The 19613-nt window shown below is 44.3% G+C and overlaps 3 protein-coding genes across 7 annotated transcripts in view; 1 reads left to right on the top strand and 2 right to left on the bottom strand.

Moving 5' to 3' along the window:
• Nucleotides 1-15314, top strand: part of LOC123024127 (cold-inducible RNA-binding protein-like) — a 35755-nt gene extending 20441 nt beyond the window's left edge. The window contains exons 7-8 of one of the 2 annotated variants that reach the window (XR_006414859.1): nucleotides 2579-2676; nucleotides 15185-15314. The gene's annotated coding sequence lies outside the window, so the exon portion shown is untranslated. Of the gene's footprint in view, nucleotides 1-2578; nucleotides 2677-4203; nucleotides 4281-15184 lie in introns of those variants that run through there. The other variant, XR_006414860.1, reaches the window with a different exon arrangement.
• LOC123024125 (lysozyme C-like) lies at nucleotides 4277-8541 on the bottom strand. Its single transcript, XM_044431498.1, is given in 4 exon segments — nucleotides 4277-4577; nucleotides 6089-6167; nucleotides 6340-6498; nucleotides 8247-8541. Coding segments are annotated over 4 exon segments (480 nt in total). The 5' UTR covers nucleotides 8428-8541; the 3' UTR covers nucleotides 4277-4516.
• Nucleotides 14942-18962, bottom strand: ABT1 (activator of basal transcription 1). Of its 4 annotated transcripts, none has more exons than XM_044431495.1 (4): nucleotides 18863-18962; nucleotides 17644-17982; nucleotides 17006-17181; nucleotides 14942-16117 (listed from the first exon to the last, which is right to left on the bottom strand). In XM_044431495.1, the coding sequence occupies exons 2-4, from the start codon at nucleotides 17912-17914 to the stop codon at nucleotides 15779-15781; spliced, it is 786 nt and encodes a 261-aa protein (XP_044287430.1). In that variant the 5' UTR covers nucleotides 17915-17982; nucleotides 18863-18962; the 3' UTR covers nucleotides 14942-15778. The 4 variants fall into 4 exon arrangements, with proteins under 4 accessions (XP_044287430.1, XP_044287429.1, XP_044287431.1 ...); XM_044431494.1 differs by having other exon boundaries at nucleotides 18804-18953; XM_044431496.1 differs by having other exon boundaries at nucleotides 17644-17934; nucleotides 18804-18953.
• Nucleotides 18963-19613: the final 651 nt, after the last annotated feature.

The raw sequence follows: 19613 nt of genomic DNA, 5'->3' as shown, positions 1-19613 counted from the left end.
CTGTTGCAACTGTATAAAAGTTACTGCACTGCTTTACCCAGTTTGAGGACCCCTCTTGCCACATGGTGTTTTATCATGCTTCCCAGTAGAATTTTCCTCATGGCAAATGGTCTTCACATGCAGTTCCCAGCTTTCTTTACATCATGAGCCTCTGGAAAAGTCTCATAAAGTCATTGTGATAGCTGGGAATTACGCTACGCTTCATTTACAGTGTTTATTCTAAAATAACTTGTTCCATTCAGAAGAAGAGGTCTTTCGGTGGTTTGTTTTAGTCAGTTACAGGACGGCTAACTGTGCAAAAGGAACTTAAAGGCTTAGTGCAGGGGCTGACAAAGAGGTTGTGTAAATACTTTGGCTACAAACATTCATGGTCCCTCATAATTGATTATGCTAGCTAGGGCTGATGGGAGTTGTAGGACCACAAGTTAGGGTTGCAGTCTTGCCTGGCACAGACATCAAGCCAATAGTACCAGATGAAAGCCAGTGACCACCTTTTGGCTAATGCTTGAATGCCGAAACCATAATTTTGCCCTACTAGGAAATGTTGCCTTGAAAGATCTACCTTGAAATAGGTCAGGCCATCACCACGGCACTTCATGTGTATGATGAATGCACATACCTGACTGCCAGGTGTTTAAATCGACACCCAAGGAGAGTGGATATTATGTGCCATGGGAAAATCAGGTCAATTACAGCCCTTGTTCCATTAAACTGCAGCAAGCAGAAGTGGGGCCCTGCTGAAAGGCCTGTTGCATCAAGTTCTGTCTTTGGTTCTTGTATTAAAAAAACTACTACTTGTTTTAAGGATAGGTGCGCAAGTTTGCTTTTCTGCTCTTCCTTTACCATAGCTTTTCTCTCCCCACCCTTTTGGGTTATATCTTTGGACTGTATACCTGCAGGTAGGGTGTCTCTTGTTTTATTGAGTGCATGAGAGTGTTTTTGGCATACAGGTGGAATAAAAATGTTTTGAAGACATTTTCAAATTATTTTCAAAAATAAGAATGTTTTGAAGCCAGGGTTTCAAGGAATGGTTGGATCAACAGCTGAATTAATTGCATCAGCTCTGTGTTACAAAAACAGACAATTATGTTCCTGGGTGGTATTCAGACTTTATGGGAGAGGGAAACAAAGGAGGAAGGGAGAACAAGAGAGAAGGAGCAGCTGGCAGGGTGACATCCGAAGGCTGCAGAAGTGGAAGAGAGGAAACTTCTACCAAATAGAGAGATGGGAGGTTGGTGAATGTGTATGACAGCTGCTGCTTTCAAGAATTTGTTGCTAAACCTTAAGTTTTGTGAACAGAAGAGGAGCAAAGGGATGCAGATGACACTTGAAGGATTCGCCATGGGTGTCTGGAGCAAAAAGATGGAGCGTGCAAGGAAGGCTTCTGTGCCCATCTGCTGCATGGGTTAACGGGTGGCAAAGTACTAGGATGCATTTTCCAAGGTTCCTTCGTGCTGCTTTCCCGAAGTAGGCCCTAAATAGGCCAGTTGGGAGGTGGGCATAAGGTGAGCTCAAGTAGTTCAGGGATCAGGGAATGAAGATGGAAGTTGCACATTCTCAAGGCCCCCTCCTCTGGTTAGCAGGCATGGGAGTGTTCTCATGAGCTGCTGGAATGGCAAGCAGCTGAAACACACACTTGCTGCCTTTTTGTCCCATACATGATTTATTTATTCGTTTACAACACTTGTACACTGCCCTATAGCCCAAGGTTACTCTGTGCAGCTCACAGCAAAAATGGCATAGAGATTAAAATAGCAAATTTGAAACTAAGACTCCACTGTCATAAAACTAAAAGTGTTCTATCTATCTTTATATATCTAAGCTTTCTCTTGGATTCCTGGGCAAAATTTGAATTTTTGGTGCTAGGGAGATGAGACGAGTCTCTTCATAACAAGGTGGAATACCATCTGGGGCTGTATTTGCCCAGGGTGACCCAGGTGCTGACCCCCCCCCCCCCCATAATACATTACCTTTTGGTGTATCTCCCTTCTCACAAAGGGTCATCTGACACCAGCTGCCCTGTGGGAAGGAAGGAAGCGGGCAGGTGAAGGCAGCATCAGGCCTGTCCCAAGTGGGCTGTTCCCCCCCCCCCCGCCCCCAGCAGCACTGGAGGAAGGATTCTGGGAGAGTGGCAGGGAAAGGCATGCGCAGCTCGCACCTGATGCCTGCTCCAGGTAGGCTGGCCTCTCCCACAATGAGGCCATCTGTGCAAAACTCCAGAGCCAGTAAAAGAATCACCTTCTGCACAGCAAACATGCACTGGCTGATCAGCTGCATTTCCACCAGTACAAGATAATGTGGTAATGCATGGATTGGGCTAGGGATAGGTGAGAGTGTTGCTAAGTTCATTTTTGTTAAAATACAAACTTAGTAAAATTCATACATTCCTCCTGAGCAGCATGGAAAGAGCTGGAGATTTTAAAAAAAATAAGTGTGGGAGGAAATAAAATTAGCAGAGTAGTCCATCCAAGCAGGGTGCTTTGAGTGCTTTTCTCTTAACAGTTTTGCTTTGATTCCATGTATATTCAGCTACGATTTGTGATGTTGAATTAAGGTTGCCACCTCTTTTTTCTGACAGGCTCCTCATTGTTTACATGACAGCTACATGACAGGCAGGTACAACATGATCTTGTCCATGCCGGGAGTAGCTGTACCTGTTGAATTGGCTACAAGGAGGTGGGTGAGCATTTCATTCAGTTTTTTTTAAATAAGAACTTTCCAAATTTTGTGAATTCCTTCATCAACAAGCCAGAAGGAAGTTAAGATCAGAAAAATGTTTGAATGTGAGAGAAGGTGCCAGAGACCAATTGTTCCTCTTTGGTGGCAGCCAAAGACTTGAGGGAGAGCCAGAGTTGTCTTGTTTTGGCTTCTGAAACTTCAGGATTGAAGAAACAGTAGGAGGCAGTTTTTCTTTTTCCACCCACCATTCACTCTAGCCACCCTTTTCTCCTTTGGACCACATCATCCAAACATTACCACCATTCCTACATGCACTCATATCCAGAACAAAGCTCCCTCTTAGCTTTTAAATCATGGCCTCATCCAGAATTCAGGCACTATTTCACAGCAGTAACAAGCAGGACTGCAGCCCTGCATATTGGCTTAACCAAAGTAGATGCAGAGCTATGCAAATAAATGAATTGCTTTGCGTTGCTTTTTTCCAACACAGTGCTCAAGTTAGCTCCTTCCTTCAGAGTGATGATTCCTTCCCATTCCCTGCACAAACTGGGGCTGTTTTCTGAGCTTCCTAATGGATGTAACAGCATGTCTTTCTGCATTTTTTCCAGAAAGGTTTCTTCGGAGTGTTTTTTAGGGGCAAAAAGAAGGAATCTATATGGCCTATATAGCACATAAGCAGCAAGCTGCATTGTGACAGTCACCACATGCCACAGCCTCAGCCAGGTTCAGCATGGGAAGCTGTAACACGCAGTTACAGGCCTTTTGTTCCAGTGCAAAATGAAAATGCAGCAACACATAAGTTCATGTGCCTCAGAGTCCTTTCTCATTGGACTGGGCTTATGCCACAATGCTGGACCAGTGCAGAAAAGCCACTGCTTAGGGCTTGAGCACATGTTTTGCATGCAGTAATCCCCTGGCTTAAAATGTGTTATCACCAGATAAAAAGTGGCTTAAGAAGCAGTCGGTGGGGAAAACATCTGCCTCGCTTGAGGCCCCAGAGAGACCCCACCAGTTATAATAGACAACCCCGGCCTAGATGGACAAATAATTCAACAAGGTGTAACTTATTGTGTATTAGGTGCAGAGTTTTGCTTTTTGAGATTATCAAACAGCACATTTTAAGTGCCTGGGATAGCACAGATATAGGCAAAGTATATGGGCAATGCCTGATGATATCTCAGGCACCTGTGGGATTTTGGATCAAGATTTTATTTTATTTTTAGTCTGGGGAGGGTGAACTCAATGTGCTGCATTGTTCCTGTTTCCATGATGAGAAAGATAAAATTGTTGACTACAAAAATTAAAGAATAAAATCACACAACATTTTAAAAACCTCTGCTTAATTTGTGTATGTAGCAAAAGTTAAAGAATCTCACTTTTCTTGGTGCAGGATTTGAATACTCTTAATGCAGTTCTGAATGTTTAAAAAATCCTTGTTCATAAATAGTCTTCCAAACATCCCCACCTTGGATTCTGCTCTAGATATGTCACTATCATTCACAATTTTCCTTCTTTTCACTTCAGCTTAGAACCCTTCCGTTAAGAAGTAGAAAACAAAGAAATCAAATGACTAGTAGAAAATAAAACAACAAAAAACTGCAGTCTATCTATTCCTTTTATTAGTTTCTAACAATCTGAAAGAGCCCATCACAAAATATCATTTGGAGATATTGACTAGACTATCTCTGGTGGTTGGTGTTTTGCAAACCCTGGGCTGTCTTTCTTTGAGATAGGAGGCTAAGAGATATAGCTAATTTACCAGTGACCCATTTTCAACTACCATCAACTCCCCACATGGATCATCTTCAGTGACCCAGTTGCTTCCAGAGATACTGAACTAGAAACAGCCCCTGACATATGGGTCAACATTCCCTTGGCAGTGTCTCCTCCAGGCAACCCTGTGGAGAAAGCAAAGGATGCAAAGGAGACCATTAAAATCCTCACTTCATGCAGAGGGAGCAGAAGCAATACTTGAGGGGGAGCTGTCCGTGCACAGCACCCTTTGCCTTAGACACCCCTTTTTAATTGTGATGTCTGTTGCTGAGGCGAAGAAGAGGTCTTGTCTGTGCCATCACCTTCCTCCCCAGCTCAGTAGTCTGCAAACAGCCTGCTTCCAGCACTGCCATCTTAAGACTCTTAGGCCCCTCTGGAGTGCTGTGTCCAGTTCTGGGCACCATGCTTCAAGAAGGATGCAGACAAAATGGAAAAAGTTCAGAGGAGGGCAATACGGATGACCAAGGGACTGGAAACAAAGCCCTGTATGGACAGATTGAAAGAGCTAGGCATGGTTTAGCCTTGAGAGGACAAGAATGAGGGGAGAGATGATCGCAGTCTTAAAGTTCTTGAAAGGCTGTCTCACAGAAGTGGAACAGGATCTCTTATTGATCATCTAAGAGTGGAGGACATGGAATTATGGGCTCGAGTTTCAGGAAGCCATATTCCAGCTAGATAGCAGGAAAAAATCCTATTCTAGCAGTATGGTGTTAGAACCAATTTCCTAGGGATCTCATGGGCATTCCTGCACTGGAGGAAGTCAAGGGGCAGTTGGACAGCCATCCATCAGGGATGCTTCAACTTGGGGTCCTGCCCTGTAGATCTCTTCCAACTCACCTTAAGACTGCTTCCACATGGAGGCTTCCTAAGCACTAATAATCAGGAAGCATGCAGCTATTCTGCCCTGCCTTGCTTGAGGGGTTTTCCATGGCAAGTAGAATGGTGGACAAAGTGGTGGAAAAACACAGAAGTGGTACAATTGGAGAGTGGCAACATCTGCCCTCCCCCACCTCAAAATCCCTGAATGAAGCCAGCTGATGGCACAGAAAAGCCTCATCTGGAGTCACTGAAAGAGCTTCTGCCATGAACATCTTTCCCCCTTTTGTAAAAGGGATCAGTTCTAAGACCGTTGCCCTTGTAATTCACACTCTCTCAGAGGTTCTTCCTAATGGCTACCAGGGTTTGTAGCCCATCAAAACTGGTTTGGCTTCTGAGGGAAGCTTGTGTGAGCAGAAAGGTGCTTGCAGCTGCCCCATCAGTTCCTCCCGATTCCCCCTCCTGTTCCTGCCCTCCAGACCCCACAACACACCATTCCAGAGGGCCCTGCAACCCTCCAGGGACTGTGGTGGGAGGGGAGCCAGAAGCACCCCCTGCTCAAGCAGTGCTCTGCTCTGCTCGCTTAGCTCAGGAGCTGGCCCATGGACATACCCTCTCATGCTCACATCCAGGTGGCTGCCATGGAAGGCCTCTCCCCTGGCTGTGCCTTCAAAGACATGGCAGACCCTTTCAGGCCTGCTACAAAACTCTCCAGCCATCTCCTCATCCTGAATCATGAGTATTCCTCACCCCGTCCTTCTCCCCACAACCCACCAGTCCTCCCCTCTCTGACCCACTGCACATCCCAGATTCCACTTACCAGGGGGTCAGGCCCCTCGCTTCCCTCGCAATCTGCTTGCCACATGCTATGTCATCCGCAATGTTATCATCCAGGAGTTCTTAAGGAAGAAGAAAAGGAACGGGATGAGCCAGAGGAGAAACACGGGGCCACCTCAGGAAGCTGTCACGGGCCGAAGGAAAAGCCAAGGGGAAGGGGAAGGGATGTCCCAAACCCTGGCATGTTGTGGGCTGCTCCATTCAGCTCCTCACTGTGCAGATGGACATGCTTACTGTAGCAGGAAATGCGGCAGGCGTTCTTGGAGCCAGCCGTCTTGCCATCATCACATCAGTACTGGCTGTTGATCTGGAAGATCCCGTAGTCACGGCTGCGTCCATTGTCATGCACAGCCGCGGTATTGTAACTGCTCTCGTGTTGTGCCAGGCAGACCCCTGCAGAACATCTTGCCATCAACCTTGTGGCCAGCCCCTGCTTTCTGAGCAAAGCAAGAGTGCTCCCCCCTCTGGAAAACATTTTTTTTATTTCCAAAAGTATTGATTTATTTAAATTATTTCTTGAATGCCTTCCTGAGCTGGCATACAAGAAAATACACATCATAAAAACCAGTATGGTAGGGAAAAGCACAACAGCAGCAAACTTTCTAAGCATCAGCAGATTGGATTGCCTTGCCTCACCAACAAATTATCACCTTAATCCCATTTTTACAATAACCCTAGTTCTTGGACTAGCTAGTTCTTTTGCAGTGCAAGTTTAGAATAAAGAGATGGAAACAGCCTCTAAATAAATTTCTGACTGGCTGCCTAGAGCATTTCTTTCCTTCACCATTGGACCATTCCACAACCTGTTTCCTTTGAGAAGCCACATACAATGGGTCGCAGATTCCTGTAAGGAATTAGAGCATCATCCCACATTTTGTTTTCCTGGAAACATCCAGATCAGGAAACAAATACACACTGACACTCATTCAGAAACCCAAGATTCAGCTCAAGCAGGTAAAATGTAACTGGAAGTTAGGCTGACTTTACTGATGTTTATTTGGAAGTCACCATGACTGCCGTCTTTTCTTGTTGTTCTATTTTGACATTTCTCTTTTTTCAGAATGTAATGGTATATCTCTGGAATTTCTCACTACATCTTTCTCACATGCTAAATGCAAATGGTTGTTAAGCTACTTTCAACCCCAAGTTTTCATAAAATGTCACACCATTTAGTTAAAGTCTGCCTCTACTGGAATCTGGCAAAGTAAAAACGAAGTGCCTTCCATTCCAGTTACATTTAGAGCAGGGTGAAAGGGAGGCAGGGGCCTTGTCAACAGCGCTCTCAATCCCTTCATTCAACAACTGAACAGTAAGAAACTTCTTTGGGCCCATGGACAAATATGAAAAGGCATCACAGGTGCTGCAACAAATTCCTATGCAGAGGGAATAATTGATTACATCTCTAGATTTTGGGTTTATTGCCCCTGCTCCTCCGGATTCTTTCTCTTCCCTTCTGGCTTTGCTCCTTGCCTGGCATTTCTCTGCTTGGACATGCCAAAGCCCAGATGGGGAAGCAGAAGGTCAGATAATGCCAGAGGGACAGCAGACCTCCTGCTTCCATGTTAAGGCATTTGCTAATGTTAGCATGGAGGGGGGATGCATAGACTATGGAGAAGGGGCAGCCAACCCTTTTGGAAAATGAGCACATTTGACCATTTAAGAAACTCTTTGAGGAAAGGATAGGCAACCCACTCAAAAGGACAAGGGCAGGGGACAAGGCAGGGGAGACTCCAAGCCCCAGTACATTCAAGAACTCTTTTGAACTCAATTTTCAGCACCAACAGAAACCTATTCTGTAGCTATCTCAGCTGTTGATAAGAAATGTTTCCTTTTCTGGAGGCTCAGACAGCTTGACAGGCACCAAGAAGTGTGTTCAGGGACACCAACCACATTGCCTCCTGCTGTCATAGGGCATTCAGACAAGGATCAGCCTGGAGAGGCAGCCTTTCTTAACTCTGCTTCCCCCACCCCTTGGGGGACGCTGGCAAAAACTAAGTCTGCCAGGAGGGAAAGTCTCCCCTGCTGGCCCCAGATGCATCAGAGGGCAGTGGAGCCTCAGTTCCACCATGGGAAGCCATGGGCTGACAACCCAAGGATGCTCAAACATTCCTGCCCGGAATAAAGACCAGAGAGATACTCACAGTCAGCGACTTTGCGTCCCACAAACCCTTCCAACTGATGCTGCTTCAGCACCCTGGCAAGCTCGCATCTCTGAAATATCTTGCCCTCAGCACTGGGCACCACCAGAACTGCGAGGAGGGACAGCCCCAAGAACAGAAGGAGCTTCATCTCTGCAAAGCTTGTCCGATGTGAGCGATTCATGCCTGAGTCCTGTTTTTATCCTCTCACAAGGGCATGAGAAGTGCAGCTCTTTCTCTATCCTCCCCACTCCCACCAGAAGTCTCAGTTCTCCTTTTCTATGAAAGTTCCCCTTGGAGACCTTCCAGGTTCAGTTGGGACCAGTAATTTCCATGATTGCACACCAATTAGCACAATCTATACTAAGAATTTTTACCAGCCTTCTAATGCCTTACTCATTGGCACGCCACCTGATGCCCACCCCACCCCATTCTCCTCGTGCTGCTTCTGCCATTATATCCTGCCTTTCTTCAAACCTGTTATAACTTAAATTTATATTTTCCTCCCTGGTATATTCAGCAATGTGCATTCATTTAACCATTTTTAACCAAACTGCAATACCAAAACAAAAAACCCCCATAAATGACACCATTAAAAAAGGAACAAAAATGTAATGAACATTACTGTTTTTGAATAAAAATATGCATACCACTAATTGCATGTTTATTATATATTTCGCTATCTTAGTATATAACAACATGCTACCATTATTTTAAAAATAATGGTGTATAGAATTCAGCAAAGGTACCCCAAATTTCCATATAGGTATCCATTTATATATTATATCTAAAGGCCACCCCTTCAAAAACTGAAAGTTTCATTAAATACTTCATCCACTGTGTTATTGCAGGTGGGTTTTTAGCTTTCTAATGCTGCAACCTAAGTCAGCTGTCAAAAGGAGTGCAGATAATCCCTTTAGGTTGACCGTGCATTAAATTCCAAGAGATGAGTAGGCAGTTCAAACGAACGTGCATGTCCTTGCATATTAAAGAAAGTTCCACCACAAGATTTATCCAAATTATTACCTCCTCCCAAAAGGAAAATGCCATGGGGCAGTGCCAAAGCATATGAAGAAGCACAAGCAGCAGTGCAGTTTGTGTTAAACTTGTGGTTCTGTTCTGGGACAAGGAGTGACCTCAATGGGCTGCAGGGAAGAAGGCAAACAGCAGCAATAACTTAGAGATATTCAGTTGCATTCCCACCTCCTTTGCTACCCACCCAACTTCTCTCCCTCCCTCCCTCTCTCTGACTTGCAAACGCAGTGCTGCTTCCCCTCCCCTCCCCACTGAAAAAGCTGCATTTCAATGCTATTTCAAACCTGAACTCAGGTTTGTCTACTCAGAAGTAGATCATTTTATCCTCAGTGGCCCTACAAGTGAATCACATAAATTTCAGTGGAACTAACTCATGGGAAAATCCTCTTGGGAGAGGAGCTGCAATTCCTTTCTGTTGCTTTTGGGTGAAGGGCAGTGAGGATACTGATCTCACTGGCAGAGGTCGGGGAGAACAATAGCAAGCAGCATCTGCCCTTCTTCTCCATGACTTTTGGGAGGGGGCAGGAGGAGCTATCTTTTTTTTTTTAATACCTCTGCTCCTTCAATCTTTCACCTACCTAATTGTGCTAAAACACAAAGCAAAACCCCCAAACACAAAATATAATGGATCAGTAATGGGTCATTTCCCAGCATACAACCCCTTTCCAACTTCTCCCTCAATTGCAATTGTGTGACACAAAATCATGTGCTCAACAGCACACTGTATTAATTAGCATGTGCCCCAACTGTGGCAATTACATTTTGCATACCTCAGCTGTGCTCTCTTATAAATGAAAAGGGCTCAAGATCTCTGAGGACATGCTACAGGAAGTAGCAACTAACAGTTTCTCAATACACAAACAGATTAAGAAACAGAAGTGAAATTTCCTGGAGTAACGAATTTATACCAATTTACATGTTACTTATTCCAGCTAAGCATCTAAATCTCATAGGTCATCAACTGAAGCCAAAAGAAGGGTCCATTAAAGGGGAGCACTTTACAAGCTTACAGTTCAGAACTAAATCCCAGAGGGGAAATCCGACAGGAACTCACAGCTCCTGCTCAACCAGACTCCACGTGCAAACTAAACCCAGGCTTAGAAAAGCCATATATAGCTCCATATTGGCAAGCACCACTGTGCAAACCTACCTAGTGGAAGACTGTAACCAAAAAATAAAGGCTAGCTTCAGCTTGGGCTCAATATGTAGGCTCAGGTTTTTACAGCTTGTATAAAAGCACAGACCTAGTGCCATCCCAAGTTGGAGGCTCTGGGTTTTCATGGTATTTTTAAATGCAAAAACAAACTCCACCCTTTCAGACTACCCCATCCCAACTCACATATTTCTGCTGTCCCCTCCTGTGACCCATTGACTATTGTCCTCTCCCCTGACTAGGAAGTCTCACATTATCTACTGTGTCTCTCCACTCCGGGGCCGGGGGGTGGGGGGATTCACTGGGAGCTGGTACAGATTAAGACAGCTGGCGCCTCCCTTGCTTTTCACACAAGGCCCTGTGATCAACTTGGCTGCAGCAGCTGTTGGGTCAACCTACCTAGAGTGGTGCAAGGAGGCAGGCTCACAAGGGAGATAGGTCTTGTTGTGCAAGGAGCCCTAGTGACAAAGTGTCTCAACTTCAATGACAGAGCATCAGCACACAAGTGAAGCAATCACATTTGTCCAGCATCAGAGTAAGGAGGGCAGGGAAGCAAGCTCCTTCCATCTTATGACAACTATAGGCTATACATGAAGAATTATAAGTAAATTCCCCACCTTCTCCTGGCAAGCAAACCCAATAATACCAATTAACAAACACTGATGAAGGTAGAAGGTCAGTAGGGGTGTGGGTCTGCCCAGTGCATTGCAGTGCATCATTATCACACATATGACAATCTGTCAGTTGGCCAGAAGGTATGGGTGTACATGCGATATAGCGGACACCTGATTCTCACAGAACAAGCTCATTCCCTCAAAGCCAAGGTTATGGAGCTGAGAAGCTAAAAAAAGCAGAGAGGTTGGTGGATGAGAACTTTATGGACCAAACAGCATCCCAATTCCTGGGCAGCAGCTCCTCCGTTGTCATGGAAAATTGGGGTCTCAGGGAAGTAGGACATCATTTCAAGGAAGACTGAACAGCAGAGCAGAGCATCGCAGAGCAGAAGAATTGCAAGGGGCCTATAAGGCATCAGGTCCAACCCCTGCTCTGCTTCCTGATATGGTCACCCATCCAGCTGCAGACTCTGCAGCTTCACAGAGGTGACTCAACATGGTAGCTCAATGTATACAGGCAGGCCAAATGTCCCCAAAAGGGGACACATTCTTCAGAAAATGAGCAAGTATCTCACAGTGAGGATGTTTCTCTAAGGGGATGAAGGGCTTGCAGTAGTAAGATATTCAGTGATTAGACACACGGACATCTGGGTTTATGAAATATGTACGAAAAATACATGCTTCAAAAGGCCTATCTATAAAATACGACATCTTGGGATCACATAATTGTTTTTCTGTTCAGAATTTGCTTGGAAAACACCCTAACAGTCAAATTCTTGATTGCATAACTAGGGTAACGTGTCTGGTTATATTACATTTGCCACAACATGCTCAAAGACGCTTGCTTCACATGTTCTGGAACTGAAAACAGATTACAAAATCCAGCAAGCCCTGATTCAGATAAAGATCTGAATATTTCAGGAAGCTCTGCTTCTACCCGCAAAGACACCCAAATGGACACAAAGTTGTCCCAAACTGAATCAAACCTTTAGCCTATCATATTTTTGTATGATGGACAATATTTATATTGGGAACTTCTGAATCTAGATGTGTTCTGCGAATTGAAATGGGGACCTTGTACACATAAAAACTAGTACTTTATGGCTATTTCCTAGAGCTCAGATGAACATAGTTCATGTTGAACTGTGATTCCAATGCTCATCAAACTGTTTCAATCAGAGAGGTTCAGCTCTCCATCAGCCCAAAGTCTGAGGCTCAAGGATGGGGCCTGATGATACCACATTGAATGCCTGTGCTAGTAGGAGGCCTGAGGGAGGCTGCTGGCTCGGTCAACAAAGAGGGTCACCCATGGAAGTCTTCCCAGCAGTGGAGTGCTCCACTGGCCATGTGTGGTGAGTGGTAGTGCTTAAAATGGGGTAGTTTAAGGGCTTGTCCCCAAAATAATCCAGAAACTCGCATGGGAAACTACCTCACACTGGAGGGGGAAAAGTGAGGAAGACTACTCCACAAAGTGACTTCATCCTCATCTGAAAGTTCTTCCACCATGGACCTCCTGTCCCACACACTTAGGATTGTTTTGCAGGAATGTATCATCACAGTGCATGTGCATATACACCCTTAGCCCAATGAAACCCTTAGCACATTGGGGCCTAGGTTAACATTTTCTTTAAAATACTGATGTAAAAAAATAGCATACTGTTTAATCATTAACTCTAAAAATGTTAATCCATAAGTTAAGCCACAGCAACCATTAAGTTTGAACTCTCTCATTTTTCTTTGTTTTGCACAAGACAAAATCAAATCAAAACAGAAAATCAAAATGGGGCATGGGAAACTTGCACTTTCATTTTCTAGAAGAGTGCAAAAGTGGACAGAGACTTTAGAATTTAGTATTACTTAAATATGACTGTCTCCATGCAACTCCCTCTGGTAAACATCTGTAGATGGAGAGAATAGAAGGCAAATTCAACAGCAGACTTTCAGAGAAATATAGCATTTATCTGGACATTGACTGAAACTTCATTTCAGCTTGAAAAATATTAGAACTTGCCCCATTCGCAGCTCAGAATGCAAATGCATTGAGGGCAAAGCATGCACATAGCTGAACCCATGATAATATTCACAAAATGAAGCTGTTAAAAAATTACTTTTAAAATAGCATTTTCATGCTTCATTCAATAGGAGAAAAGTACTTATTTGGCTGCACACTTATAAAAATGTGTACTTTTTCTGACTGAGAAAGCTCATAACTGGAAATGGAATGAGGCAGCCCAAACTTTGAGGTGGGCAACATTGACATGCTCAAGCCTTATTGATTTTTCCAACTGCACAGACATCCAAGCTTTATTTATGAAGTGACTCTCCATGTTCTTCATAACAGCAACTGCTTCTCCATAGATGAGGCAAATTGGTTTTTAACATCCACCAAAACACAGATACAGGCAGTCCCCAAGTTACAAATAACCTGTACTGCCATAAAGCCTATTAATTTATAAAAATAACTGCAGGAAATCATCACCATAGACAAAGAGGAAGCAAAAGGGGGGAGGGAGGCCTCCAAAGTATGCCTTCCTGCTCCACCCATCTGGAGCGAAATCTCTCCAGCATTTCCTTGTTGCAAAGAGGAGGCATTGGTGAAATTTGAGTGGGTGGGGGACTAGGGATATTGACAATTTGTTCACTTGCGTGGGGGTCCTGTGCCCCTAACCCCTGTGAATGTGGAGGGCTGACAGTATCTCATCCAACTTGCATACAAATTTCCATTTTCTCAAGCACAGAACTTGTTTGTAACCCAGGGATTGCCTGTATATCAGCTGTCTGCTGCATATTGAAAGAACCCTCATGATCATCTTTGGTTCTTTGAGGTGCCCATTCTGAGCATTCAAAGATGTGGGGAGATGTTATATTATTTTATTTATTTATTTATTAAAACATTTTTATGCCGCCCCATTCGCCGAAGCCTCGGGGCGGCTTACAACAAAAAATTTAAAATAACATTTTAAAATATATACAATAAAATACAAATATACACTATAAAACAAGCCGCCCTGGCCAAATAAAATTCAATAATATTAACATTTAAAATACTGCTTAAATAAAAAGGTCTTCGCCTGGCGCCGAAAAACAAATAACGACGGCGCCAGGCGGACCTCTCTGGGGAGCGCATTCCATAACTTAGGCGCCACCGCTGAGAAAGCCCTCCTCCGAGTAACCACCCTCCTAACTTATAAGCCCATTGATATTACTCTCCAGCAAGAGGTATGGGCACAGCTCGATGGGCCCATCTCAGGCAGAGAACAGCAGTATGCTTCTAACATTCCTCCACACCTCAAGAACATTTGCCAGTCAGAAGTAAGACTACATTCCTAAATCCAAGCCAGCAATTAAAAACAAGATACAGCCCAAATTCCACTTTCATTTCTCTAGAGCTTCCTGTACAAAACCCTCTAACACCACAAAGACAGAACTCACCAAAGTTTCACTGTGGCCAAGCTGGATCCATGGTTAAGCAAAAAAAGCTTAACCATGAACAAATGGAATCTTCTGCACCAGATTTCCCCCCTCGTGGGGTAAGGGAAGACATAGGGCAGAGCAGGAGAACAGAGAGAGCTGAAGACTAAAGCGTACCAAGACACACCAGAAGTGCAAGAAGAGAACAAGAACATACTAGAATGCTTTGTCTGAGGGCATGCTGGAACTTTCTTCTGACTAAACATGCATAAGGTTTTGTCTTTTTTCCCATAAATCAAAAGGCTTCACATACTGTAGCTTTTCCTTTCACTGAATAATGCTTGCATTATCTATCAACACTTCAGCTTGAGAGATATGCTGAATTTTTAGAAATCACTTACAATGAATCAAATAGCTCCTTGGCCTGATCAGTATCTTGTTCACTTCGTTTCCAGACATTGTGATTAAAGAACATAAACATTGTCTCAAAATAATTTTTTATTTAAATTTGGAGTACAATGAAAAGTTTCAGTCAGAAACATACACATTTGGGATATGATCTTAGAAGGGCATGCAATCTCAGTTCAGTGCAGTAGTTTGGAGAAAGCTTTTTTTTTTTTTGAGGGGGGAAGGGGGTCCTGCAGCTGTGGCTTGCATAAAGGTTACTGTCCCAGCTAAGGCATTTCAAACAATCAATGACACATTGTTTTCCTTTCATATCCTCACAGCATCTAGAATTTCTGCTTGACATTTTCCAGTGACCTTAGATCACTACTGAAAATGGAGACAGGAACTGAAATATGTCTGAAGACTTTTGGACTATATCAAACTCCGCAAAAGAGAGTGTGGCTGCTTCCTTTATTCGCCTTGCTTTCTCAACGGGGATCAAGGTTCAGTCATATTAGCAACTAGATTCTAGCTAAGTTCTGCTCTCCTTCCCCACTGTTTACCTGATTAATCACAGAACCCTCTTCTACTATATTCACAGATTCAGAGCATGTTAGAGGGGAGAGCTCAGCCCAACCCCAGTGCCTAAGGGGAGAACCAAAAAAGTTAACTTTTACCAAGTCCCAACAAAGGAACACCTTGATGCTGGTCAGGCAAAATAGGACAGCATTCTAAAGAAAGGCTCTGCTCAGCAAAAAGGCAAGTTGTACATCCACAACATACCCATAAAATGTATTGAGCATTTGCTGACACAGCATGAGCAAGTTTTTCCCCATAGGACAGCTGATACAACTGATCTGCTAGGCTTGTAAAAACCTAGCAGCCAACAGCTATATCGGGATTAACAGTGAGTCCTGCATTTCATGGAGCCCCCACTACTGATGAACATTGAAGATCTTGGTCAGTAGAGAACTGTTTGACTGGGACTTCTGCTGGATCTCAGCAGCCCGGACCAGCTGCTGTTTGAGGCGCTTGCTCTTTTTGCTAGTCTGGATTTCCTCCTCAGTATGATGCTGAACAAAGCCCCAGCAATTTTCTTCCTGTTCTCTCTGACTGCCCTTCTCTGAAAAGTGCTTGCTCTTTTCCACATTCTGAAGGTAGAAATTAGTTTCACGTTTGGCCTGTGAAACTTCAGCACGCATACGCTGCTGCCGCACTTGCCATTCATATGCTAGTCGTTCACTCAGGTGAGTCCATTTGAAGCGGTGTAGATACTGGGAACAAAAAATGAGGGAACTGCTCTTAAAATATATAGCTCCTTTATTGGTGTCATCAAGCAGTAAACTCTTCACAGCAGGGAAGAACCTGCAGCCTTGGCTTAATTTCATGCAGCTCTCAGCCTAATATCCCTACCCAATCATGCAGATCTTTGATGAAGGACCTTCTCTAAGGACCACCCCCCAACAAAGTAAGGCTAGGAGAAGTGCCTTCTCTGTGGCTGCACCCCACTTATGGAATATGCAGTCAAAGGAGGTGCACCTGGCACCAGTGCCTCTCTCTTTCCAGCACCAGGTAAATACTTTTTTATTTAAGAGATGTTGTAGGTGCTGAACTGGTTTTTATTTTTTTAATTGTTGCTCTTATTATTCTTGTTGCTGTTTTATTGTAAGCTGTCCAAAAAGTCCTTTGGACTATGGGGCAGCACATAAATGCAATAAATAAAGGAATAAATAAATGCATGAGTTTGTTGGATGTAAAAAGTATAAACCTCTGGCAAGAGTAATCTGGCCTTCCCTCTGTAGCTCACTAGGTGAGGATGAGAGAAAAGGAGTGGACTGGTCCCCAGCAGATTTACCCTAAGAGAATGCATCTGCAAATAGACAAAAAGGGTCCCCACCCTTGTTTTACACTGAAGCATATGAATGTGGATGGTATGAGGGGATCAAAAGGAGTAGGAACAGGGTTGAGAAAGAAATTTGCTTCCCTCAAGAAGCCATTGGGAAAAAAGTATCTTCAAAAGCCCCAGTATAAAGTCTTAACACATTGTTCCTTCATAAAGCTAATAAGTAAATTTTGGGTTTGCTACATAAGAGCAAGTAGATTAGGAGTGGCTAAAAGGAGAAACCACTTATTCACTGGAGCAGCCTGCAACACACACACACCTTCATATTCCAAAGGTCATAATGGAACTGATTCTTCTTGCGGAGTCCCATAGGTGTATTGTGCAAGCTGGCAGCTACCAACTTTGCCACACGCTTATCCCGAAACTCCACCCAGCCTTCCGTGAAGTTCTTGGCATTGCTACCAGTTTTCTTCTTTTTCTTTCGTATAAATCGCTCTAAGGAAGACAGAAGGAGAGATGAATTACACATTGTACAGACCTGGACCAGATCCTAGGTTCAAAATTTAGTTCAACTAGGCATCTATAGATGCATCATTAAAATTTAGCTGCAATTCTTTAGTAAGTAAAATCTGATCATCAGTAATTTACTGTACTACACTAAATAAACAATGGCTACTCCTACTGCCACTACTATACTAACTTATTTTTTAAAGAAAGCACTGAATAGCATTTCAGCTAAAGAGCCATTTATAATATAATTCATTGACAACATCTGAATTCCCCTGACCTTCAGCTGCCTCTCCATTGCAAAAGCCAGCATCCATTCAAAGAAAAGATGTATTACCTTCTGTAGTTAATCCTACCTGGCCCTATGCAACACATGTATATACATACACACACACACACACACACACACACACCTGCCCACCCCTCCTTAATGCACACATGTAGGCTCACCTTCAGGCTGGAGAAAAATACGTCCCACCTCACCATAGACACTAAGTAGGTTACGGACATGCCGAGGCCGGAATCGAGGAGGAATGTGACCAAGGTAGATTATGCCAGGCACAATCTTTTTGGTGCCATTTTCTTTAGAGGAATTCAACTGTGCATCACCTTCCACTCCTTTGTTCACTGCCATTGTCTCTGCTCCTCTCTCTTCACTGTTCATTACTAAGTCTTCACTCACTGGTGGCAGCTGATGCTGCTCCACACCATTCTCAGCCATTGTTGCTCTTACTTCTAACACTGGATAAAAAATATTTTAAAGGGCAGAGCTGGAAGGCTGCTTTCCTCCTGTGGAGTGAAAAATTATAGCTCAAGATTCTGCAAGGGAAGAAAATGCCTGCTATTATATCCACAACCATAGCCTTATTGCTAACCCATCCACTTTGTCATGTCTTACCTGAAACTGCCCCGTAGCCTACAAGCAGCCAACCCACAGCACATGTGCCACAAGTGCTACACACTGAAGGATTTGTGACACATCAGGTAAAGGCCAGAAAAGCCTCTGTGCCTAGTTATACTTGATAATTAACCCATGAATAAATGAATGAATTCATTCCTGCCTGCCTATAGTGTTGCCTGTATTCACTGGCCATGAGAAAAGGATGAACATTTTGTATGGCAGTCCCCCCTACTTTAGATTTGAATTCCTAGCATGCTTACAAAATGGTGGGCGGCCATCATCATAGACAAGCCACAACAAGAACCTTGGGTCAGTCACTTACCTTCAACCTAACCTACCTCACAGATTGTTGTGAGAATAAAAGGGAGCAAAAAGGATTACATAAGCCGCCTTGCGTTCCTTGCAGGAAAACGGCAGGATACAAACACAGTAAAGAACACTCACCCATCTCCATCATGATTGCTCCCTTGTTCCAAGAATTCTCCTGCTGCCCTCCCCGGATGCAATTGTTCTCCCAACCTCATCACTTTGATATGGATGCCCCGGTCGCCCTTTTCCCAGTACATCTACTACTGCCCTCCGTGGTATGTGAGTATTCACGCAATCACTCTTTTTCAGCCTCAAGCAACACTCTCTCCTAGAAAAGCCGAGGCCTCCAACCACCAAACCCTCCACGTTCCCCGGGGACACCCAGTCCAGGAGATCGCACCTTCCTGCCCCTTTCCTCCAGCCTGCTCTCAGCCTCCTCCACAGCCCTATGCCGCATACCCGGACGCCCGTTCCTGCTTGGGTCGTCCCGCCGTCCCTTCCAGCCTTACAGAAGCTTCTTCCCCAGAAAGAGCTCGGCGCCCGACACCCTCACTGACGGCTACTGTCGCAAACGGAGTCGAGAACCGCCTCACACACGCACACAGAGTTACAAAAAAAAGAGCGACGCAGAGCACCGTTAAAAATGAAACCCGTGTGAGGGCGCAGAGCACGCAAGCTCTAGCTTGGGAAACTGGCTCAGTAGTACATCAGAGAAAATAATTCTGATGATAGGCCACTCTATTTTTTTAAGTAGTTAATCTATGGTCACTCGAACGTGTATTGGTATTGGATATGAAGAGGCTGCTTTGTGACAGGGGCCGGCGGAAAGGAGTGCAGACTGAACACCACGCGCCGAAAGAGGGCGCCACCGCTGCCGAGGAGCTACGGTAAAGCAGCCACTCAGTGGCCAACTGAGGAAGCGGGAGGACTTAACGGCTCCAACTGTCCTAACCTGTGCCTGCGCACGCACTAGCTCATCACGTGGCTTTACCTCCCTTCTAGGCAAGGGAAAGTAAAGATTCTCCGATGAAAGAAGGCAAGAGAAGAAAGAGAGCAACTCAATAGTAACACGTTTTTCTTTTTCCTAATTTTTTTTGCGTGTAAGACACCCCCTTCGGATTCCTAGAATTATTCTACCTGTTATTCATTTCCATACATTAAACACGCATCATGAAGTGGGATACCATCTTAAATAGTGGATATCAAAAAT

This window comes from Varanus komodoensis, unplaced genomic scaffold, assembly GCF_004798865.1.
Source record: "Varanus komodoensis strain SLA01 unplaced genomic scaffold, ASM479886v1 scaffold22, whole genome shotgun sequence".
Taxonomy (NCBI): Eukaryota; Metazoa; Chordata; class Lepidosauria; order Squamata; family Varanidae; genus Varanus; species Varanus komodoensis.
The sequence above is the reverse complement of the archived record's forward strand: the minus strand, read 5'-3'. Positions and strand labels throughout refer to the sequence as shown.

Bases quoted from the DNA above. Each gene is read 5' to 3' on its own strand.
- ABT1 (XM_044431495.1), bottom strand. From the start codon at position 17,914: ATGGCTGAGAATGGTGTGGAGCAGCATCAGCTGCCACCAGTGAGTGAA. The intron at 17,182-17,643 runs GTGAGCCTACAT...TGTCTTCCTTAG, and splicing joins TATTTTTCTCCAGCCTGAAG to AGCGATTTATACGAAAGAAA. The intron at 16,118-17,005 runs GTGTGTGTGTGT...TTTTGTTCCCAG, and splicing joins ATGACCTTTGGAATATGAAG to TATCTACACCGCTTCAAATG.